The 26,448-nt window shown below is 40.0% G+C and overlaps 1 protein-coding gene across 1 annotated transcript in view; it reads right to left on the bottom strand.

Moving 5' to 3' along the window:
- LOC124550875 (replication protein A 70 kDa DNA-binding subunit) overlaps positions 1 to 26,448 on the bottom strand; it is a 74,943-nt gene that overhangs the window by 30,610 nt on the left and 17,885 nt on the right. Inside the window, exons 5-7 of the mRNA XM_047125626.1 lie at positions 18,574 to 18,694; positions 4,541 to 4,703; positions 3,351 to 3,555 (exon numbers count right to left, since the gene is read on the bottom strand). Coding sequence (XP_046981582.1) covers positions 3,351 to 3,555; positions 4,541 to 4,703; positions 18,574 to 18,694 — 489 coding nt within the window. The remainder of the gene's footprint in view (positions 1 to 3,350; positions 3,556 to 4,540; positions 4,704 to 18,573; positions 18,695 to 26,448) is intronic.

The raw sequence follows: 26,448 nt of genomic DNA, 5'->3' as shown, positions 1-26,448 counted from the left end.
CTGTGGCCGGATGATGGAGATGTTGGGAAGTGGTGAGAAACTAGAAAGATAAGACACTGGAGATTTGTTTTTGTACAAGGATGGGAGGACAATTACGGTCAGTGAGACCCTGGGTATATTTTGAGAGGGACCGCTTGTCACTGCAGATGCAATGACCACTGGTGGCTAGGCTGTACGGAAGGGACTTCTTTGTATGGAATGGTGGCAGGTGTTGAAGTGGCAGTATTGATGGTGGTTAGTAGGTTTGATATGGCTGGAGGTACTGATGCAGCTATCTTTGAGGTGGAAGTCAACATCTAGAAAGTGGCTTGTTGGGTTAATAGGACCGGGTGAAGCAAATTGGGGAGAAGTTGCTGAGGTTATAAGGAATGTGGATAGGGTGCCCTCACCTTCGATCCAGAGAGTAAAGATGCCATCAATGAATCAGAACCAGGTGAGGGGTTTTCGATTCTGGGTTTTTAGGAAGGATTCCTCTAGATGGCCCATGAGAAGGCTGGTATAGGATGGTGCCATGCAGGTGTCCGTAGCAGTATCCCAGATTTGTTTGTAGGTAATACATTCAGAAAGAAGTGATTGTGGGCAAGGACACAGTTGGTCATGGGGACTAGGAAGGAAGTGGCTGGTTTGGAATCCGTTGGGTGTTGGGAAAGGTAGTGCCATGGGCATTCAGCATTTCGCTGTCCTCCGCTCCTACGTACAGGGAGATGAAGTGTTTCCTTACTTATTACTGTTAACATAATAGCCATATTTAGTTATTTACACACTGTTTTATCTTTTAACTGTGACCAAACCATCAGTTCTACACAATGTAGCATGCATACTTCTGAAGAGGAAATTAGAGGAACTACGCGACACTTTGCCCTTGTCTTGTATTGCTGTTACTGGTCTCTCAGCTGTTTTTGATCACAAATTAAGTGGTCTAAGCACATGTTTGCAAGCAGCATTAGCAACCCCTTAATAGACATGCATACACGCTAACGGAGGGTACATTTGCAGGGACGAATGTTGTGAGCTGTTGCTACTATAAAACACTAAGCTTCTGTCACAAGTATTACGTTAGCACACAGTTGAGGTGTCAAGTCACCAATACATGCACTAGACTGAGTAGGTCAGTACACCTTAAGCTTTGGACACATCTTCCTCTTGAGGAAACAGAATTCACATACACCCCACACAGCCACAATGTCTTGACCGACTACACTGTACAGACACTGCAGCCCGACTGAGGTGACAGATCATATCCGACGGAATGGGTGACCAGAGAAAGGGAGCAAGGAAGGGGAAGCTAGGTTAGAAGGAAAAGTGGCTGACGATAATTGGTCCTGTGAACTGTGTCACGATACACTGCTGTCTCCCAAAAGGTTTTCTGTCATCCACCCAGTCTAGAAAACAATGTGTGGTATCAACATTTGATACCACACTTGTTAGGGGTTGCAGATATCGACCGCAGTCCATAATAGATATTGCTGGAACCGCAAGTCGTGACTAGTGCTGCTCCGTGGCTTGTGACAAGTATCTAGCGAGCTCTCATCCACTCTTGCTCGGGACATCAAGTAGGAATGTAGCATAGCCTTCAGCTGATAGGAAGCAACCTCTAACAAGGTGCTTAGTCAAGTATGTCGTAAGTAATGCCTCTCTAGATATCTGTTTGTAATTATATGTATGCAGCATATGAACAAGGCTGTAACACAAGTACAATATATATTATTTTTACCTATGACTACTAATTATTTCAGTTATTGCAGGTACAGACTATTCAGCCAGCTCCTTACCAACTTCACTGCCAAACCTGCAATGTGTGTTTCTATTTAGCATTGGCCACCTGTCATCATAATGACTGACTACAAGAATCATAACACAATGTCCACCTTACGTCACAGCTGTTCCGAACCCTTCGAGCAACCGGCCATACATACGTGAGACCTGGGTCTGAGACCTGTCCCACGCACTAGTGAAGCACAACATAATCCAGATCCACCACAGGCGCATCTCACCCCATCGGAGGCAGGTCATCTGTGAAAGCAGTCACATAACACAGCCTTTTTTTTTGGTGGGGGGGGGGGGTGGGGGGGGGGGGGGGAGCTGATAAGTAACTAGCTGACCACAAGAGTGAATGGCCATCGGCAATCTTGAGGACAAAGTCAACCCCTTGGTGGAGCAACGATTTGCAGACTATAACAAATGCTATCACTAGCTGGTCACAGCCCGAGCCATCTGGATCCAGTCCCATCAACAGTAACTTCTCTGAACAGACAGTAATTGCCCTCACTACACATCTTTCAACACACAACCCTCCTGGCCTCTGTCACTGCTAGCCCATCCCAAACCCCACGTCCAATCCTGCCCCCATGGCCCCTCACTCAGCTTATTCTAGACTCCACATGCTGTCCGTAAGACAGCGGTTCTATTCCCCCTCCCAGTCCCATCATCCACATCATTGTGTGCCACATCCAACTTCCCCCTGCCTGCACCACTGTGAGCCCGACAGTGGCCCATTCCTGTCCTGTGTGCCTGCTGCCACTCCCTTCCAGCTATCGGTAATACTCTGCCCCCTCATCAATTTCACTGGATATGACCCCTCACCGCCAGTACAATGCAGTCAGAGGGCACAATATTGCTGTGCATGTGTAACCGAGTAAATGCACGTGTGTTCTGTTAGTACTTCTGTTAGTTCAAGAGAAACATAACTTTCAAAGATCAGCAAAATTCTCAGTCTTGTTTCAGTGCTTATTGATAAATCAAGGCCTCAACTATATAGTCAGCTGTCACTTTTACTCTGTCCACATTTACATTCTGTGAATTATTTCCATTACCATATTTATAATGTGTATTGTTCACATTATTCATGAGGTACATTATAGTACAAATGTACAGAAAACGTAATGCAATTTTTCAGTTCATGACGTATACAAATACAACCACATCAGTTATGTGGGGATAATCGATAGAAGATAAATACAATTTAAGCCTCACACCAATATTTGCTCGATTTTGTCAATTTCTTGTGAAGTTTTATTGTAAAGCTTTGCAATCAATTTATTGTTTTACTGCATTTTATCCTCTTGTTATTTCCCACTACAATGGGCTAAATCCAAAATCAGTTGAACAATGAAGTTTTTAAATGATGTCCAGGGGTGCTCATACAAATAAGATGTTTCTGAAAATTACACAAGCTTTAGAACACCACCAGTCCTAAATGTTTTATTTACAGTTTCTTCTATTTCATTTAGAGGTTTACACATTTTACAGTTTCATATTCTGGCTTTAACTATAAATCTTAGTGATTGAAATGAAATAGATTCTATTCAAAAACAAAAAGTATGCTCTCTCACACAGACAAAGTTACTTACCGACAATTGCCGTGAGATCAGTTTCAGCGAGCTTGTTCAGAGGTACGAAATTAAAGGTAATGTGAGGGATATCAGTAACATCTTCATGGCATGGTACAACAGTTGTCTCACCCGTAAATGTCATTTCGTAATCATTATTCACACTGGTAAACTTCTTGTTTGCTGGTTTCAACTGACACCTACTAATAAAATACACTCTATCCACCTGAAACAAGTTACAATATATTAATAAATGTGAAAGCAATGGTGTGCATGTTTCACAATTGCACTTCAGAAGCAACATTTCATACAAAGAGCGAGACACTACTCATAAATAAGAAGCTGAAAATGAAACTGTTTTCTGGAAGAACCATGGCAACACTTTGCTTTGTAATAAACTAGTTGTCTATTTTGTCCATGATTATCCAATGGTATGCTACAAGCAAAAATAAGAATTTTGAAAAGTGTCAACATATATGGTACATAAAACATCTTCACATATTCCTGCTTATTATTTAAGTAAATAATGTGAGATTTTATCAGCAATGAGACTCCTCAATGACTGGAAATGATTTCATCTACTTGTTGCTTTCATTTCTTCACACAAAATTTATTTATTGAAATAACTGAGATTTCTGTCCTACTTTCAATGTCACATCTGTAAGATGGGAATCATCAAAGTCTGCCATCATTTCATTGGTAATAAGTTCACCTTGCAGGCTGTTATTATCCTAATCTCTTTCCTAACCTGTGAGATTACGTCATGTAGAACAAACAGGCTACACACAGAGACAAAGCATACAATGAAAACAAATTAACACTAATGGTATTGGCTTCGAGTCATAACCAATATCATTTCCTGATCATTTCTATGGCTGTTGTCCTGTTGTTAACTATTAGCTATCAATCATTGTTATTCTGATAAAGGTATAACCCTTGCAGGATGCTAGCAGATGTCTGGTGGTTGTGTTTATATTGAATTCTGTGACTGATGGGCCATGAAAATGAAAGCTGCCATTTGTATGTTAACAATTGTCCATACTGCCACACGCCAGAACCCATCACACAGAAACCTGTAACTTCAACATGCCCAATCCCAAAATGAGCCTGAAAAGGCTCAAAAACAAGTTTAGGGAAATAAACAAATATTTTGTAAGTGACTAGTCATGGTTTGCTGCGTTTATGTTCAACAAAAGTTTCAGTTCACTCACCTCTATGAGGTCAAAAAATTTGTCACACTGTTCCTTAAATGCTGTTGCACGTATCTCCCCAGATTCATCCACCAATTCCATTGAAAATAGTTTCCCCTCTCCTCTTGCATTTGACCAAGTTTTTATTGGTGTCTTATTTACAACACGAGCTTTGATTACCCACCTGGAAGCAGACAGAACTGAATGGAAATCTGATTACATATTAGTTCTATAAAATATTTTAATGGATGCAATACATTTCATTAATAATATTTCCCGTTTTTATAAAGCCCACAGATTGTTGTCAAGATATGTGCACTTCAAAATTGGTTTGGCACCACCTAGTCAGGAATGTCTTTCATACACACTGCTCAGCATAGTACATATAATTTGTAGCTGAATATGAAATAGTTATGGGGGAATGCTAATTTTAATACTATAACAGAGGACAAATGTAAGGATGCAGAAGCATGTATCACCAAGGAAAAGATATATACTGCCTACAGGGAAACTGAAGGGGCATTTGCAGAAAAGAGATTCAGCTACACGAGTATCAAGAGCTCAGGTGGAAAGTCAGCCGTAAGCAAAGAAGAGAAAGCTGAAAGATGGAAGGAGTATATAGAGGGTCTATACACAGGAGATGAACTTGCAGGCAATACTACAGAAATGGAAGAGGATGTAGGTGAAGATTTGACAGGAGATATGATACTGCGACAAGAAGTTGACAGAGCACTGTAGGACATAAGTCAAAACAAGGCCCTGAGAGTACATGACATTCTCTCAGGACTCCTAATAGCCTTGGGAGAGCGAGCCATGTCAAAACTCTTCCGTCTCGTGTGCAAGATGTACGAGACAGGCGAAATACCCTCAGACTTAAAAAACAGTGTAGTAATTTCAATAAAAGCAGTTCCTGGCTCATGAATAATTACTGAGCTATCGGTTTAATATTTCTTGGTTGCAAAATACTAACACAAATTCTTTACACAAGAATGGAAAAACTGGTAGAAGCCAACCTTGGTGAAGATCAGGCTGGCTGGATTCTGGAGAAATGTGGGCACATACAAGGCAATACCGACCATACAACTTATCTTAAAAGACAGGTTAACGAAAGGTAGCATTTGCAGACTTCGAGAAAGCTTTCAATAATGTTGGCTTGAATACTCTCTTTGAAATTCTGAAGGTAGCGGGGCTAAAATACTGGGAGTGAAAGTCTATTTACAAGTTGTACAGAAACCAGATGGCAGATGTAAGAGTTGAGAGGCATGAAAGGGAAGCATTGATTCAGAAGAGAGTAAGACAAGGTTATAGCCTATCCCCCATGTTATTCAATCTGTACATTGAGCAAGCACTAAAAGAAACCAAGAAATATTTGCAGAAGCAATTGAAGTTCAGGGAGAAGAAATAGAAACTTTTAGAGGTTTGTCGATGACATTGTAACTGTCAGAGACAGCAACGGACTTGGGAGAGCAGTTGAACAGAATGGACAGCATCTTGATAGGTAGGTATAAGATGATCATAATCAAAAGCGGAAGATGGATAATGGAATGCAGCTGAATTAAATCAAGTGATGCTGAAGGAATCAGATTAGCAAACAAGACACAATGTAGTAAGGCTGGTTTTGCTACTTTGGCAGTGAAATGACTGATGATGGCAGAAGTAGAGAGGATATAAAATGTAGACTGGCAATAGCAAGGAAAGCATTTCCGAAAAAAAAAAAAGAAATTTGTTAACATTGATTTAAGTGTTAGGAAGTCTTTTCTGAAAGTATTTGTATGGAGTGCAGCCATGTATTGAAGAGAAACATGGAAGATGAACAGCTTCGACAAGAGGAGAATAGCAGCTTTTGAAATGTATTGCTAGAGAAGAATGCTTAAGATTAGATGGGTAGATCACGTAACTAATGAGAGGTACTGAAGAGAATTGGTGAGACAAGAAATTTGTGGCACAATTTCACCAAAAGAAGGAATCAGTTGATAGGTCACATTCTGAGGCAACAAGGGATAACCAAATATAGTCCTGGAGGGAAGTGTGGTGGTGGTGGTGGTGGTGGTGGTGGTGTAGGGGGGAGAAGGAGGAGTAAAAATCGCAGAGGGAGACAGAGAGATGAATACAGTAGGCAGAGAAGGATTTAGGTCGCATTAGTTATTTGGAGATGAAGAGTCTTGCATAGGATAGAGTAGCATGTAGAGCTGCATCAAACCAGTCTTCGGACTGAAGACACAACAATAATAAATTCCTCATTACTATTTCACTCATTTTATGATGTATATGTAAATAATGTTTGGTAATTTAAATAGTTTCATCAACCGTTAAGGTACATGACTGTTACACCCAAGGAAAGAAGTTTTGCATTGTTTGATGTGGACATCTTCAAACTTGTTTCACAGTACAGTTTTACAAAGGAAAATTGATTGCTGGTGCACTAGCTACTATTTTCTTACACAATACCAACATGTAGATGACACCCTAGTTTGATCTGGAGACACAGAAAAAAAATTACATAAATTTCACTTGCAATGAAATAGCTTGCAACAAATACCACACAATCTATCAAGAGCAGCATAATGAAATAAAATTTACAATCTCAAACCACAAAAATTTAGTAACACACTGATTAAACAGCTTCTAGCGAAACAACTACTCACTGCAAATTCATAATAGCTGTTGCAATCCAAATCACAGACCTGCATTGGGGGACTAGCAAAATATCCAATAACTAAAGGAAACAATTTATGAACTAGAAACACTAACAAAAATACCAGAAAATGATTATAATCCCACCTTAGCTGACAAAATTTGTGCTTAAAAGCTACAAGCCAATGAAAATAAAGACAGCATTAACTTACCCACAAGGGCTCAGTTCACTGTCATACCACACTGGGAAAAATTTTCACACAAAATCTAGCATGCCCCTAACAAAAAACAACCTAAAACACAATGGATGTGAGAAAATGTTCACATTGATTGATTTATTTATTTTAACTGGAGAGCTAAAACAGCTTTGGTCTGACGCACCAGTGCCCGCACCAAAACTAGATTTATTGTGCGGTATCCCTCCCTGTATATTTAGTAAAGCCAACCAGTGCCCTTAAATAGTGCAAGTTGTCCCTCTACCAGTTTTTTGTTAGAGACAATTTCTTCAGGTCTAGTTGTCCCAATGATTCTGTATCTTTTACTCTCAAACGCTATGCATTCGAAGATTAGATGTGATGCAGTTTCTTCACCCTCATCACAGATCCTACATTTAGGGTCCTCTTCAATTATACCCATTGTGTGTAGGCGTTTTTTTTTAAGTTCCTATGGCTGGTCATCAGTCCAATCATGAGTTTGATCTCTTTCCTGTTCAATCCTAGGATTACAGAGCTTCTTTTAAAACATGGCTTTGGCATCATTACCTTACCATGTTTTTGTTTATGGACCTTGGTGCAATATCCTATGTGCTGTTTCCTAAGCCAGTTCCGTAGTTCTAATTTGATCTTAGCCTTGGTGATTGTCAGGACAGGTCCTGGTCCAATAAATGGAGTTGTTGCCCCCATCCTAGCCAATCTATCGGCTTGTTCATTGCCACAGATCCCCGAGTGGCCAGGGACCCACACTAGGTTTACCCTATTGCTTCATCCTAGCTCCACCAGAGCACTGTGGCAATCTGCAACAAGTTTAGATCTTGTTGCAGGAGCTGCCAATGATATCAGGGCTGTCAGTCATTGTAGCACCTACAGATATTCTCCTCCACACATGCCCTGATTGCAGTAATTTCAGCTTGGATTACAGAGGCCAGTTTCCCTAGAGAGATGATGCTCTCCAGTCTTGGTTGAACCCCGTAAAACCCTGCCCCAATGCCTTGGTCTGTTTTCGACCCATCGGTGAACCAAACAATGTCCCCCCATACGGTGTCTAACTGTTTTCTCCCGCTGCTCCCTTCTTCCAATTATTATGCTGTAAGGTTTGTCAAAGCAGTTGAGAGTTATTATATAGTCAGCAGGCATTTCCCCAGCCATACCTATATTTACCTCACTCACTATGTTAGTGTGTGATTCTGGATACCTGAATGAGACCCATTTTTAAGTCTGTGTGCCCCAGCTGCTACCTCCATCTTAACCCAAAGGTGAAGTGGAGGCATATCTAGCACGGCTTCCATTCCAGCGGTTGGTGTGCTGCTAATTCCGCCCGTTATGGGTAAGCAGGCCAACCTCTGCACCTTAGCAAGCTCTTTAGCAACAACCTGCTGTTCTACCTTCTTCCACCACACTACAGCCCCATAGAAAATCCTAGGTCAAACCACTGTGGTGTGTATCCAGTGCATACCCCTGGGGCTTAGGCCCCAGTTTTTGCCACGAGCCCTCCTAGTACTCACTAAAGTACTTTTTGCCTTGGAGCAGATACTCCAAGTTAGCTTCTCATCCAAGGTTACCCCTAGATATTTCACTGTCCCCTTCACAGGTAGAGTTTCATCGAAGAGCTTTAGATTCCAACTTGCATGCTGAATATCTCTCTTCATAAATGGCACCATGACAGTCTTCTTAGGATTGACTCTCAGATCCTGTTTAATGCACCATTTTCACACAATGTCCAACCCTCCTTGTGCCATATTCCTGACTGTGTCAGTGAATTTACCAAGTATTACTATGACAAGGTCAGCTGCGTATCCTTGGCAGAAGCATTGTCTGGTATTTAGTTCCTCAATGAGTTCATTCACCACTAGATTCCACAATAGAGGAGACAAAACTCCTACTTGTGGGCAGCCTCTAGTGGTCTTAATTACCATCTTTTCATTCATCATGGTAGCCTCTACCTTCCTTCCACTAAGCATGGCCCTGGCCCACCTCCATATAGGGGTCCCCAGGTCATGCACATCTGCTGCCCTTACCATGGAATCTAAGGTCGTGTTACTGAAGGCCCCCTCGATATCCAGGAAGATGCAGAGGGCTATTCCTTGGAAGTGAAGTGCTTTTTCCACCTTCCCAACGAGTTGGGATTTACCTGGTTGGTATGCGTGTTGGTTCAGGTGTAGAGGGACCCTACTTAGTCTCCTCTCCCCAAGATATACATTAACCAGTTTTTCCAATGTTTTGAGAATGATGGAGGACAGACTGATTGGTCTCATATCCTTGGTCTTGGTATGATCAATTCTCACTGGCCTTGGGCTGAAGACAACCTTCACTTCCTCCAAGCATTGGGAATGATTTCTACTGCGAAGCTAACCCTGAATAGCCTGCATAGGACTCTCATAAGCTTTCCTCCTGCCTGTTGCAGGAGAGCTAGAAAAATTCCATCTGGGCCAGGTGACTTAAACGGTTGGAATGTTCCCACCGCCCACTGAATTTTGTTGAAGTTCCACACTCCTTGGCAGATTCCCAGTACTCTCTTCGAGTGCCTGAGAACCGTTGTCTCTCTGGGATCACTTACTGGACTGTGTTGTCCGGCAGAGAATATTGAGGAAAGTGAGTTTTGAGGAGCAATTCCAGCGTCTCATGTGCTGTCTGTATATTCCCCACCCTCCTTCCTCAACGTACCTCCTGGATTAGTTGGTACTCTAGTGAGAATCTTCTTAAGTCTGGCTTGTGCAGCCGTGCCCTCCACTTCCTCACAGAATGCCTTCCACGATGCCTCCTTTACTTGTCTTATTGCAAGATTGTAACTGACAAGAACAGAAATAAATTTCAAAATAAGATTAAGAGACAATGTGACTCTCACTGGCATAGTGTATCTTCAATTAGTCCATATCTGAAAGAACAAAAATCACATAGCTGTGACATAACTATCCTTGTCAAGCCTATACACCATTCAGACAGTAGCCTACTAAATAGTTTAAAAGAAACCTATATTTTCACATGTATGATGAAACATCTTTTTTAAAAAAAGAATCTCTTTGACCTTAAGAATACTTCACCAATAATCTTTTAATTCTTGAGTGTTGAAATACATTCAATTTTTCAGACATTCAGTTAAAGAAACGAAAATTTAAAAATTACTTACAGTATACTCCCTATAACTTGGGGTAATGTGGGAGAGAATATACACAAATAATTGGAATACTTTCAAACACGTATTATTTGTCCGTAAGTTTATCCAAGTTCTATGTATAGGAACTGTAAGCCCGTTTACATCTTAAAATTGCCTGTGATGTTGGTCCGCTTCTGAGTGGAGTTGATATTCTTTCGTATGGCATTCGGAATTTTCCTTGCAGCAGTAATGTCATCATACTGAAACCCCACTGTGGCCCATATAATCCAGGACAGCATCAACACAGTGCAATGCAGTACAATCATGTCACTGTCTTCGTCTACAGTTTCACATTCACTGTCTTTTCCATTCTCTTGCGAAGCAGCAGTCACAATTTTGGCAAAACTTATGTACTGGAAGTGTGCGTACCCAAGTCTATCTTCAGCCGCTCATTCAAGTTTTCTTGATTGACACCTTCAAAACCATTTAAACCTGCTGCCAGATTTATTATTTGTGCAGATGTTATTTCTTCGACATAAACCCTGAAATCTCTTTCTTATACATCTGAAAGAATTTTCCTCCATGACTGAACTAGTGTATGTGGTTCGGCTTCCTATTTGGGATCACAAATCCTGTGTAATGTATCTAGAAATATCAACTACTTCAAGAATGCCACCAAATCATCTTCATCAATTAGCATTCTCAGTAGACCAGACAGGTAGCATTGTTTTACTGATGCAATTCCACCTTGCTCTATTGGTTGCATAATCACAGTCATGTTAGGAGGTAAAAATTTGTTACCATGAGACCGTAACTGGATACGAGAATCCTCTCATTGGAATGTGAAGGGACATTATCGAGCAATACGTCAGCCTTCTGTGGCAATCCTTTCTCCTCTAGATATCACTGAACTTGGGGTACAAAATATGTGTGAAACCAGTTTTTGAAAATTTCACTATCTAGTCCTGCTCCTTTTTGGTTGTAAGAACGCACAGGGGGACCCTTAAGTGAAATATCCTTTGTTTTGGGGGTTCTCTGGATTATGTTTCAGAGACAAGTAGAGGCTAGTACACAGAGTGAAGCAATTTGATTGGAATTATATAAATATCTGGAATCCTAAGTATATGAGGAACGAAAAAGGATGTGTGTGGTAATTATTAGTCATTAGAAACAAGTTTTTTGTGAAATAACATGTTCGGAACATGAGAATAAATTGAACTCTATACATTATAATTTAAATTGATTGTGAAGAAACTGATGTCACATGTCACAATAGGCAGGAGGGTACACACCGAGCATTGACAAGGAACCAGCATAGCAAACCATGCCCCTGGAATGACATTAACCAGCATAGTGAATCACACAGCCAGAATGAAGTTCTCACAAAACTATGAGCGGTCTTCAATATGTCAGGGGCCAAAGAGTCAAGTAATTGCAGCAATTAAAAATGATAAGATGTACGTTTGCAAAAAGCAAAGTCATCATTTGCCACACACTGGTGCAGTAAAATTACTGTGAGTAAAAGATTTTTGAGTGTGAAACAATTCATGAAGATTTGAACTAACTGAAGTCAAGTGGTGATTGTTTTAAGCCTTAACTATGTAAATTATGTATTATGACTGAGGCGGAAGAAGTATATGGAGAGCATAAATAAAGACCAGGATGATAAAATGGAGCAAGAGGTCAAACATAATATTTAGGATTTTTTAATGTTAAAACAGAGGAAAGATTATTATTATTACTACTACCACTATTATTTCTTCCCTTTCTCAGACGTTATGTCTGGTTAAAAATGGAAAGTGACGCGGACCTTGATCAAGTGTGACTTCCTTTTAACTGTACGGTATATGTTACATTGCATTTAGGAACTTTCGGGTAATTGAATATGTATCAATAATTACAGATTTCAGCAGTGTTCAGATGATTATTATTATTATTATTATTATTATTATTATTATTATTATTACTATTATTCAGAATCATGTAAGATCAACAAAAAGAGGAGACAGACAAGGACGCACTTTTCTTAAGAAGATAGGAAGAATGGGAGGAACAAGGGAGAAAACGGAGGAAGAATGGGAGGCACAGCGGAAAAAAAATTAATGAAAGAACAGGAAGCACAATGGTTCCAAAGAAAGGATGAAAGGGACCTGCAACAACGAAGAGAAAAAAGATTCTAAACAAATTTCATTATCAGTATTTCTGAAGTCTGAAGACTATGTAGACAAAAGTGGCAAATCGGGAACAAATAAGAAAAAATTTTTGAGTTGGAGTCACGACTACAAAACTAAAATAAATGGCCACAGCTATAAGCAAAGAAAACAGTACACCTTTACAGGAGAGAGAGAGAGAGAGAGAGAGAGAGAGAGAGAGAGAGAGAAAGGAAGTAGAAGGGAACACACATACAGTACATACTGATGTCGCTGAAATCAGCAGACCGTGGCAGAAAGGCATGAAAATTGCTACAAACTCTGTAACTGAATAGTAAAATTGCAAGTGGGATGAACTCTATGAACATATAAAAAAAATTTCCAAGAACAACAACAAGGTTGAAAAAGACATTCTGGAAGCAATTAAACATAAATATTAAATGCTCTGAATAACCAGACATCACCCATTGGTATTTTTTGTGATCTCTCAAAAGCCTTTGATTGTGTAAATCATGGAATTCTTTTAGATAAGCTACATCATTATGGTTTGAGGGGGGCAGTGTACAAATGGTTTAATTCATACTTAACTGGAAGAATGCAGAAAGTTGGAATACGTGGTTCATGTAATGTTAAAACAACAGCTGATTCCTCAAACTGGGGGGCTATCAAGTACGGGGTCCCACAGTGTTCGGTCTTGGGTCCTTTACTGTTCTTGATATACATTAATGACTTACCATTCCACATTGATGAAGATGCAAAGTTAGTTCTTTTTGCTGATGATACAAGTATAGTAATAACATCCAAAAACCAAGAACTAAGTGATGTAATTGCAAATGATGTTTTTCACAAAATTATTAAGTGGTTCTCAGCAAACGGACTCTCTTTAAATTTTGATGAAACACAGTATATACAGTTCCGTACAGTAAATGGCACAACTCCAGTAGTAAATATACTTTGAACAGAAGTCTGTAGCTAATGTATAATTTTCAAAATTTTTAGGTGTGTCCATTGATGAGAGGTTAAACTGGAAGCAACACATTTATGGTCTGCTGAAACGGCTGAGTTCAGCTACGTATGCTATTAGGGTTATCGCAAATTTTGGTGATACGAATCTCAATAAATTAGCTTATTATGCCTACTTCCCCCCCATGAACCATGGACCTTGCCGTTGGTGGGGAGGCTTGCGTGCCTCAGCGATACAGATAGCCGTACCGTAGGTGCAACCACAACGGAGGGGTATCTGTTGAGAGGCCAGACAAACGTGTGGTTCCTGAAGAGGGGCAGCAGCCTTTTCAGTAGGCAACAGTCTGGATGATTGACTAATCTGGCCTTGTAACACTAACCAAAACGGCCTTGCTGTGCTGGTACTGCGAACGGCTGAAAGCAAGGGGAAACTACAGCCATAATTTTTCCCGAGGGCATGCAGCTTTACTGTATGATTACATGATGATGGCGTCCTCTTGGGTAAAATATTCCGGAGGTAAAATAGTCCCCCATTCGGATCTCCGGGCGGGGACTACTCAAGAGGATGTCGTTATCAGGAGAAAGAAAACTGGCGTTCTACGGATCGGAGCGTGGAATGTCAGATCCCTTAATCGGGCAGGTAGGTTAGACAATTTTAAAAAGGGAAATGGATAGGTTGAAGTTAGATATAGTGGGAATTAGTGAAGTACGGTGGCAGGAGGAACAAGACTTCTGGTCAGGTGCCTACAGGGTTATAAACACAAAATCAAATAGGGGTAATGCAGGAGTAGGTTTAATAATGAATAGGAAAATAGGAATGCGGGTAAGCTACTACAAACAGCATACTGAACGCATTATTGTGGCCAAGATAGATACGAAGCCCACACCTACTACAGTAGTACAAGTTTATATGCCAACTAGCTCTGCAGATGACGAAGAAATTGAAGAAATGTATGATGAAATAAAAGAAATTATTCAGATTGTGAAGGGAGACGAAAATTTAATAGTCATGGGTGACTGGAATTCGAGTGTAGGAAAAGGGAGAGAAGGAAACATAGTAGGTGAATATGGATTGGGGGACAGAAATGAAAGAGGAAGCCGCCTGGTAGAATTTTGCACAGAGCACAACATAATCATAACTAACACTTGGTTTAAGAATCATGAAAGAAGGTTGTATACATGGAAGAACCCTGGAGATACTAAAAGGTATCAGATAGATTATATAATGGTAAGACAGAGATTTAGGAACCAGGTTTTAAATTGTAAGACATTTCCAGGGGCAGATGTGGACTCTGACCACAATCTATTGGTTATGACCTGTAGATTAAAACTGAAGAAACTGCAAAAAGGTGGGAATTTAAGGAGATGGGACCTGGATAAACTGACTAAACCAGAGGTTGTACAGAGATTCAGGGAGAGCATAAGGGAGCAATTGACAGGAATGGGGGAAATAAATACAGTAGAAGAAGAATGGGTAGCTTTGAGGGATGAAGTAGTGAAGGCAGCAGAGGATCAAGTAGGTAAAAAGACGAGGGCTAGTAGAAATCCTTGGGTAACAGAAGAAATATTGAATTTAATTGATGAAAGGAGAAAATATAAAAATGCAGTAAGTGAAACAGGCAAAAAGGAATACAAACGTCTCAAAAATGAGATCGACAGGAAGTGCAAAATGGCTAAGCAGGGATGGCTAGAGGACAAACGTAAGGATGTAAAGGCCTATCTCACTAGGGGTAAGATAGTTACCGCCTACAGGAAAATTAAAGAGACCTTTGGAGATAAGAGAACGACTTGTATGAATATCAAGAGCTCAGATGGAAACCCAGTTCTAAGCAAAGAAGGGAAAGCAGAAAGGTGGAAGGAGTATATAGAGGGTCTATACAAGGGCGATGTACTTGAGGACAATATTATGGAAATGGAAGAGGATGTAGATGAAGATGAAATGGGAGATACAATACTGCGTGAAGAGTATCTTAGAAGAAAGATTAAGGAAAGGCAAACCTACGTTTCTAGCATTTGTGGACTTAGAGAAAGCTTTTGACAATGTTGACTGGAATACTCTCTTTCAAATTCTAAAGGTGGCAGGGGTAAAATACAGGGAGCGAAAGGGTATTTACAATTTGTACAGAAACCAGATGGCAGTTATAAGAGTCGAGGGACATGAAAGGGAAGCAGTGGTTGGGAAGGGAGTAAGACAGGGTTGTACCCTGTCCCCGATGTTGTTCAATCTGTATATTGAGCAAGCAGTAAAGGAAACAAAAGAAAAATTCGGAGTAGGTATTAAAATTCATGGAGAAGAAATAAAAACTTTGCGGTTCGCCGATGACATTGTAATTCTGTTAGAGACAGCAAAGGACTTGGAAGAGCAGTTGAATGGAATGGACAGTGTCTTGAAAGGAGGATATAAGATGAACATCAACAGAAGCAAAACAAGGATAATGGAATGTAGTCTAATTAAGTCGGGTGATGCTGAGGGAATTAGATTAGGAAATGAGGCACTTAAAGTAGTAAAGGAGTTTTGCTATTTGGGGAGCAAAATAACTGACGATGGTCGAAGTAGAGAGGATATAAAATGTAGGCTGGCAATGGCAAGGAAAGCGTTTCTGAAGAAGAGAAATTTGTTAACATCCAGTATTGATTTAAGTGTCAGGAAGTCATTTCTGAAAGTATTCGTATGGAGTGTAGCCATGTGTGGAAGTGAAACATGGACGATAAATAGTTTGGACAAGAAGAGAATAGAAGCTTTCGAAATGTGGTGCTACAGAAGAATGCTGAAGATTAGATGGGTAGATCACATAACTAATGAGGAAGTATTGAATAGGATTGGGGAGAAGAGAAGTTTGTGGCACAACTTGACCAGAAGAAGGGATTGGTTGGTAGGACATGTTCTGAGGCATCAAGGGATCACCAATTTAGTATTGGAGGGCAGGGTTGAAGGGAAAAATCGTAGGGGGAGACCAAGAGATGAATACACTAAGCAGATTCAGAAGGATGTAGGTTGCAGTAGGTACTGGGAGATGAAAAAGCTTGCACAGGATAGAGTAGCATGGAGAGCTGCATCAAACCAGTCTCAGGACTGAAGACCACAACAACAACAACAACAACATGCCTACTTTCATTCACTGCTTTCGTATGGCATCATATTCTGGGGTAATTCATCGTTGAGTAGAAAAGTATTCATTGCTCAAAAACGTGTAATCAAGAATAATTGCTGGAGCCCACCCACGGTCATCCCGCAGACATCTATTTAAGGATCTAGGGATCCTCGCAGTAACCTCACAGTATATATATTCACTTATGAAATTTGTTGTTAATAATCCAACCCAGTTCAAAAGTAATAGCCGTGTGCATAGCTGTAACACCAGGAGAAAGGATGATCTTCACTATGCAGAGTTAAATCTGACTTTGGCACAGAAAGAGGTAAATTATGCTGCCACAAAAGTCTTTGGTCACCTACCAAACGGCATCAAAAGCCTGACAGATAGCCAACCAACATTTAAAAATAAATTAAAAGAATTTCTAGATGACAACTCCTTGTACTCACTGGCTGAATTTTTAGATATAAATTAAGGAAAAAAAACCAACTTAAACATTAGTGTCATGCAATATTTTGTGTAATGTAATATCTTGTACAGACATCTTTTATTAACCTGACACGTTCCACATCATTACGAAGTGTCTTAATCATGATCTATGGAACAAGTATTAATCTAATCTAATCAGAGTCAAGCAGTGTGCACAGTGGAATTATAGTCATAGGATGTCACACATAGCCAAGTGAAATAGGCAAATTTGACCCCAAAGACTTGACCCATCTGTTGCATACTTACCGCCTTCATTGGAGGCCAAGAGGTGGTCAGAATTTTATCAAAAAGATTAACAGAAATGAAGTCTCGAGGTGCACAAATGAAGGAACAAGAGCAAACAGCTACACTAATCTATATAAATACTCCACAAGCCACTATACAGTGGGTGGCAGAGGGTACACTGTACCACTACGAGCCATTTCTTTTCCTGTTCCACTCACTGATATAGTGACAAAAAAAAACTGTCTATATGGCTCTCATCTTTGTAGTCCTTATGTGTTGGAAGCAGCAGGATCATTCTGCAGTCAACTTCAAATGCCAGTTCTCTAAATTTTCTCAATAGTCTTCCTTGGAAAGACTGTCTCCTTCCCCCCCCCCCCCCCCCCCCCCCCCCAGGAATTCCCATTTGAGTTCTCGAAGTACCTCCATAACACTTGGGTGTTGTTCGAACATGCCTATAATAAATCTAGCAGTCTGTCCCTGGGCTTCTTTGTTATCTTCCTTTAATCTGACCTGGCACAGATCCCAAACACATGAGCAACACTCAAGAGTAGGTCACATTAGAGTCTTATGTGCCATCTCCTTCACAGATGAACCACACTTTCCTAAATTCTCCCACAACACCAAAGTCAACTATTTGCCTTACCCACCACAATCCTCAGATGCTCACTCCACATTTCATATCACTTTACAACGTTACACCCAGATATTTAAATGATGCATCTATGTCAAGGACACTACTAACACTGTCTCGAAATACTACAGATTTGTTTTTCCTACTGATCCACATTAAGTTTTTCTACATTCAAAGCCAACTGCCATTCATCACACAAGCTAGATATTTTGTGAGAGTCATCTTGTTTCATCCTACAGTCACTTTTACACCTTCCTGTACACCATAGCAAGTGCACATTGCTGCTCACCCTGTCCTTTGTATCATGTACATATACAGAAAATAATAGTGACCCTATACCCTTGCCTCTGATGATTTGAGGCAAGATGTAATCAACAAACATGTTGTTCTGTACACTTTGAGAAAATGAGATCCCAATTGTGCCACTATCTCAGTAAACTGAAAATCTCAATCATCTTGAGAGATTAATTGCAATATGAGTAAACACAACTAGGCAAATATTATAGTAAATGGTATCATCAGTCTCTACCTTAAGTGCAAAAAAGACATTGATGTACTCACTTGTTCTGGTACGGGCTGAGACTTGCGATTGGGAAGATGTGCCCGTCAGCTGGAGATGAAAGTTGAGCAGCATTATTTCGCACTTGTGGTCGTGTCAGCTGAGTGGGGGCAGGTGCCATAGCTGGAAACACAGCCACATATTTTAAAAAGAAATAATACGTCTCTTCAGAGCATACAATTTGTGATTTACCACTGTAAAATGGCCAATGTTCCAATGATAAGCAACTCAAGTTGTGTCAGATTTCTTTTCTCGTTCCAGCCTTCATGCCACTGGTTTTAAACTATTCCGCAGTAGCTACTATAATTTAGAGCTCCCTTTGGCATTTTGGTAGTTCTCAAATTATTCACGAGTCAGAACAGAACATTACCTCATACCAGGGATTATTTGACAATGTTTAACATTCTGCAGTAAGAAACTTATCCATATGTTACCCACATTTCTCAATCATCAGTTAACTTCTAATGAAAAAATTTACAATTCTATTCAACTTTTCAAACAAAAAGCTTCTTAAAGCTAAAACATCTCATTAAAATACAGATTTCTTTTGTTACTGATATTACATACATTAACATGTTTTTCTTATTTTCTGAACACATTTAAAAACAATCCCACTCGACATATTAATAAGAACTTTAGTCTTGTAAACTACTATCTTTCAGTTTCATTGCTGTTTAACTGGTTGTGTGGTAAATTAAAAATTATATCATTTTGCGTTCTATCCTTTATAGGTACCACTGTTTTTCCTTCACTTTACTTCTGTCTGTGGCAGTACTGATCATGAGTGAAAATGTTAAGTGACTTGAATTTCCCATTAACGTCGTATTCTCACACTAACAACACATTAAAATCAGTAGATTGCGACAGTGAAATAGTGGAATTCAACCAGCAAATATTGTCAGCTCAGTGTCGTCACTAGATGCAGTCATGGAATGCAAAATACCTATCTTATGGCCACTGTTTCAAGTACTGAAAGCAAGTCCCGTTTTGCTATCAGGGAGAATGGAGTTAACAAGAAATAACGACTATATTGTGGCAGGTTTCGTTATCTCAATCATGACAGGCTCAGATACAAATTGATCTACAAAGGCTGAAGAAATTTTATCATGACATGACAAATAGATTGGAAGAATAAAAAAGTAATGGAACTCCAGATGACTATAACTCTCAACACCAACGGAAATTTTGATGATGTAGAACAGGAATTCCATTGGTTGAACCTGGAAATGAGGCCATGAAAGCTTGAATAAAAGGAAATGCCTAGGCTCTGTTCCTGATTTCCACATCAGCAGATGAAAATCAATTGCAAAATCTGTTCATTTGTGAGACAATGTGGAACACATTGAGATTCACACACAAGCAATGATCAGAAGAAAGTATGTTATCCCTAACACAGTTTTTTCTTGAATATATGATGATCTAGTAACTGCACATTAAAAAGTCGAAACCTGGCACTGCAACTCCGAAACGTTCGAGAAAGTAAGTCAGACACTGCCATGAAGATGACAATCATCGCATCATAGCCATCAAAGTGCAACGTGTTCTAAGCAAAATGGGACAGCGTGCCAAGTGGTCAACAGAACTTGCAAACATGGTTGGAATGTCTCATTAAAACAACGTACCAATTGGCCACAGATAATGAAGTGGACATGTTTGCAGTGACAGCAATCGGTTTGCAAAAGAAAAAGGCAATTTAAAATTATAAAACAAACAGTTCTACAGAGAAAAAAATACAATCTGTCGACAAGTGTTTTCACTACAAAAAGTGAACATTTATCTCCAGACTGCTGGAAGAGAAAGCAAGACCTGGAGAAACATGAAAGTTTTGTTGGATAAAACATGTCTTGTCGAAACATCACAGGGCACTTGAGTGAAATGCCTCAGTGCAATCAGTTAGACATATGGCTGATGGACAGTGGTGTGTCACATACAAAATGGCTGAATAAGTACCATTCTGTGATGATAATGCCAAATCACTGGTATGGGAACAAAACCGTTGATCACAAATGGAGTGAGTGACATCAAATAATTTTGTTAACTCGTGGAACATGTAGTTTAACGAAAATCACTACTTATGAAACAATGCCAAGTTTGTGCATGACAAAGAAACTGTTGTAGAAGTGAAGCAAGCGAACATTATAAATAGGTTGCTCTTCATGCTAAAACTGACTCACCCGAGTGCTAAAGTAAACAGTGCAGTGAATAAAATGAAGTACTGGCATTAATGACCGGGGCATTCAATATATGGTCACTTCAACAAATGTTGGCCATGGGATCAAAGTGCATAGTTCTTTGTTAAATTTAAATACGACAATTGGATACAGTACTTATTTTCTCTAACACAACGACACTGATAAATTGCATTAATTTAACGTTCTTGTGCTGAACAGCTTCCGTCAAAGAACCAAAATGTTGTGTGTGGACAATCATACCAAGTACTGCATATTAACTGAGAAACTAGACAGCTTCTCAGAAACCTCGGAATCCAGCTGGTAATTACCCCTTCATACACACCAGAACGGAACAGCAGTTTCGAAAGAGGCTATTTAACAACTATTCAAAGAGCAAGGGCAATGAGTCATATGAATGAAACGGAGAATACACTTTATACTCTGATGTTCGGAGAAAGTTCTCTGGTTGGCATGAATAAAGCGAGTCTGAGAATATACTTCACCCGAGTATGTTCTCAGTGTAGGTTGAAGGGTAGGAGAAGTTGCTCAAAGCAAAGAATATTCTCCGATTTCGTATGAATAAAGTCAAAGAAGTTTCTCACAAGCAGAGAACATTCTCTGTTCTTGTGAGTGAGCACCGTAGCATACTTCGAGCTGAGTGAGCTGTGTTGTGAATAAGTGTTACCGAGAGTTTTTAGCGAAAATGGCGGAATTTATGTTTCTTGAAAGGCAAAAAAAGATATACGTAGAACGCAGGAACACAGAAGAAAGGAACTGTAGAAGTTTGTATAGATTTAACAGTCAAAACATTAATTGGCTGGCAAATCACTTTCCTCCGGAAAATCACAAAAGAAGAGGTGTCCTTTCCAATGAATGCAAAATGAAAATATTTTTGCGCTATTTAGCGGATCCAGGCTTTCAGATAGGTGTAGGAGAAGATTTGGGAGTACACCAGACTACAGTATCACTAACATTTTCGTATGTTCTGCAACATGTCAACAGGAAAGCACCGTTGTGGATCAGATTTCCGAGAAATATTAACGAACTGGAAACAACGAAGGTTAAATGGCAATCGATATACAAGTTTCCATGTGCGGTAGGGGCCCTAGACTGCACTCACATACCTATAATGAAACCTTCTTCACATAGAGACGAATACGTTAATCGGAAGGGCTTTCCATCTATAAACGTGCAGGCGACGTGTGACAACAGTGAAATGTTTACGAGTGTTGATGCTTCATGGCCTGGGTCTGCACATGACACTAAGATATGGAGAAAATACGATGTGTATCGTATATTGCGTGAGAACCAGTGCAACGCCCTAATTTTAGGAGACAAAGGATATGGCATTGCACCGTGGTTAATGACACCATTTCCAAATCCCGAAACACCTGATGAGAGGGCGTACAACAGACTTCACTCTAAGGAAAGGGTGATAATCGAATGGTGCTTTGGACAGGTGAAAAGGCGTTTCCCAAGTCTGCAAAATAAAATAAGGCTTGCCCAAACAAAAATCCCCAGTGTGATAGTAGCCTGTTTTGTTTTGCACAACGTAGCAAAACATGTAGGGGATGAGGATTTTGAGGCACCTAGTGATGACGACAACAATCTTCCAGTACTGGGAGAAGAGGAAGCAGCAAATGTACATGTATGTGGAGCAAATAGAAGATGGGAAATTGTAAATGCTGTTTAGTGTTGTTTTTTTCATTCTCTATCATCGATTTTACTTTCAACAAAAATTGTTTAACATGTAACTATTCAAACTGGAACAGAGATACTACTGTAAATAGCTTTGGACACAACAGGTTAACATGAACTGCTGGAACCTTAATGTAATTTCTGTACTGTAACTTCAGCAGATTGATGGAACAAGTTTTTATTTTACTTTACCAAAATTGTTCCAAGGATGTGGTGAAGGTATTTGCCACATGCTACAGAGAATAAGTGCACAACTGTCTAACCTGCAGCATTCAAAATAGAAACAAGTTACTGTTTTTGCTTTACTGTACCAAAAATTAGTGGTGAAGGTATTTGCCAGATGCTATAGTAAATAAGTGCACAACTGTCTAACCTGCAGCATTTAAAATACAAACAAGTTACTCTTTTTGCTTTACTTTACCAGAAATTGTTTCAATGATGTGGTGGAGATACTGGCCAGACACAACAATATAAGTGCATACACTTTTTTAACATTTCAAATTGGATTTCATTACTCTTATTGTTTCATTGAAAAGAAATTTGTACTGAATAATTTTTGTAAGAGGATATGGAATTTGGTAAATGAGGAATGTAAATGAACATTCACTTAAAAAAAAAAAAAAAGTGTGTTTATTAATAAAATTCGGTACGTAAATAAGACACTACACAATTTGTTTTATTGTTTATCTTCACCACGCATCAATTTCTGCCGCTTTAGTTTCAATATGTCCAATTGGTATAATAGCACCAGCCTTCGCAGCTCTGAAGTAGACAAATTAAGTGTCTCATCTGTTTCCAAGCTTAATCTCCGACGTTTAGGCACTCTCTCATGCCCCGAAGCAGGCGACTGAACAGGTACGACAACTCCGGGGCCCACGAGATCCATATGGTCAGCTGCAACAATTAGTGGTAGCTGCAAAATTGATTCTTGTTCATACAATGTGCAGTCTGTGTCAGCTACCTCTGAATTCCGTGGTGAAGAGATGACAGAGGTAGAACCACCACCTACTGCACAACCTCCTAATAAAAATTTTAGAAAAGTAATAGTAGTGTGTCAGCATTCAGTTTCTAGTTAGTAAATAAACCAAACGGGTTTACGCAGAAATGTGGGAGGGGTTCGTCGAATTTCATGCATAGTACACTGTGATACTTTTACAGAAAAGTGGTGCTATATTAGACGAAATTTACCAAACATTGTTTCATTTTCACATGTTAAAAATACATATTTTTCTGAATCACAGTTTCAAAGCATTAAGCACGTAATAAAAAAATCGGAAAGTATGGGACTTACCAGGAACTCTGGATAGTTGGGTTGCACTCATCTCCGTTCAAAAACTTCAAAAATGTCTGCTCCCAATTTTTCAGGGAAATCTTAATGTTTCCCGTCTTATTAACATCCGTCTTGGCCTTGATATGGGATTTCATGTTGTGCAGTTTCTTCATTATCTGCCCGTCCGTAATTTCTTTAATACAATCCGCCTTCTCTCTTCTTGCAGCCGGAGTTTGCGATTTACTGATGATTGCGGGGTAATCTTTTATAATGTTGACAAAGGCTAATTCTGAGTCTTCCATTTTGGCACAGAAATAACTTGAGAAAAACTTTCGTTATCACAAAACACACGCAGACGAAACAAACTGAGAACCAAAGATGTTGGATTTTAATCTCTTTGCTGAGAACTTCCTCAGTAAGGTGGGGAGGTAGAGAGAAAGTACTCCAGGGTCAGAAATTATGCTTCCTAGTTTTTATTCATACGAAACTGAGAACGTTCTTTGAGAATGTTCTTTTGCTCTGAGTATCAACTCTGGAGAATGCTCTCGTTTTTATTCATACAACCCAATGTCTAAAGCCAACACTCATCCAATTTTTTCATGGGTAGAAGTTGTCAACCACACTGTACCTTACGTTCTAAATACTGTTCTGACAAATCCCAATTTCAAGCGAACTCCACAAGTTGTGGAATAGGATGATAACACTGCATTGGACACATTTGCATGTTTGTATCAAACACGTTTGCTCATGTGCCAAAACAATTTTGAAGTACAGAACACGAACGGCTGAAAAGTTACATTCATTGGGTAGCAAGAAGAATCAAATTATCAACTTTTTGACCCTGCAAATTGGAAAGTGTTTGTATCTTGAGCTGTCACATTCAATGACGTGAGCAGCAGCGTAACATCAGCAACAAAAGAAATTGAGGATGTAACTAAAGATCAAGAATGACTAAGAGCATGAGTCGATCACGACAAGCAAGCACACTTCAGGCCATCAAAAGTATAGAAAGGGAGACACCCTCCAAAAGTGATAGACAATTGCAACAGCTAACAGATGAGCAAACCAGTCAAGACCAATCACAACAGTTAAGAGACTGCTCAATCATCTGTAGATCACCAAGGTATGAAACTAATTACCTCCCATACACTCCTAATCCTTTCAACAAAGCAGATTCTGATCCCAACCTGAAACACTGGAGAAACGCAATTGCAGACGAACTGGAAGCTCATGAGAATGTTAAAACTGGGAAGATGGTTCCTAAAACCAGCAGCCAGCTAGTTATTGCCTCAAAGTCAGTCTTCAAAATCTTGCCCGAAATGAACCATAAAATCACTAGGTAGAAAGAACTGCTTTACACAAGAGGCCTCAAACAACAAGACCTTCTTACCAACTATACAGTATGACTCTTTCTGAGTTTCCTTGGGAACTGTCACAGGAAGCTCCAGAGATGGTACAGCTCACAGTTCATCAGTATTTTTACAAAGCGAGCTTGAAGAAATCCTCCAAGAGTCAGCTCACCTATGAGCAAAAAGGGATCTGACAAAGCCGCAAATGTGGCCCCGTATATGTCTCTGAGAACAGGGGATGTATCTCTATGTTATTTACATATTTTTATGCTCCACCATGGATCCCTGCTCTTTCCATCTGTACCAGTACAGAAAAGTGTCCTTAATCCTAGCCAGTATCCTGTCCTGCATACTTTACCTGCATTGTTGCTGGGCTCAGGGAGTCATTCCCAATGACCTAACCAAAAAATTACCCATCTCCATCTGCAACTCCTCTTTCCACGATGACCTCCTTCCATTCAGATTCTGCCAGTCTTAACCCTCACCAACAGAGTCCTGCAAGACCACATGAATCTGGCCCAAGCCTAATTGCAGCACCTCCTCTCCATCCATAAAGTTCTCCTGCTGTGCAAACAAAAATTCCTGCATCGCACTTCAGACACAGAAACTGTCGCCCTCCAGGAACTAGAGCAACACCCACAACGCCACCGAAAAAAATTCTCCAACCTGTTCACTTCCTACTCCTTCCATGGACTGCCTCTACAACCACCTCCCCACATCCCCTCACAGCTGACAAATCCTGTCTCTCAGACTTACTACATTTACCCCACCCTCCAAAACTCCCACCCACCACTACACAGAATCCAGAATCTAAATAGTCCCAAAACAGTCAAGAACATTTCATCCAAAAGCCTTAGCCACACAGTAGTATCCATTCTTTCCAAAGGCCTCACCTTTTGCCCCACTCCCAAATACAATCATGCAGGACTTGTTAAAGACCTTCTCTCCTTCTCCTGGTTCCCTCAGTGAAAACACTTTTTGGCCACCAACCCTGCTAATCAGAAGCAACCTCAGACCAATGTTGAATCCAACCGCAAACAATTCCCACTGCCCAAATCGCCCAGTTTACCTTCCAGAAATTCTTAACTTTGCCTCACTATCATTCCCCGAATACCTCGAAATGTAAGCTAATCATACAGCCACAGAAAGAACTGCAATTCACCACCTAAAATCTGACCCCAGCCTTACAATCCTACCTGCTGACAAAGGCTCCACCACGGTTGTGAACCGCAAGGATTACCTGAGAGAAGGACTCCACGAGCTATCGGATTTGTCCACTTACAAAACCTACCACAGCGACCCAATTCCAGAAATCCAGCAGGATCTCAAGTCTCTCCTCAAATCCTTAGGCCCATCCCAGAACCTCTCCTCGAGGTCTACCTATCTCCT

Source organism: Schistocerca americana, chromosome 9, assembly GCF_021461395.2.
Source record: "Schistocerca americana isolate TAMUIC-IGC-003095 chromosome 9, iqSchAmer2.1, whole genome shotgun sequence".
In the NCBI taxonomy this organism is placed as follows: domain Eukaryota; kingdom Metazoa; phylum Arthropoda; class Insecta; order Orthoptera; family Acrididae; genus Schistocerca; species Schistocerca americana.
The sequence above is the reverse complement of the archived record's forward strand: the minus strand, read 5'-3'. Positions and strand labels throughout refer to the sequence as shown.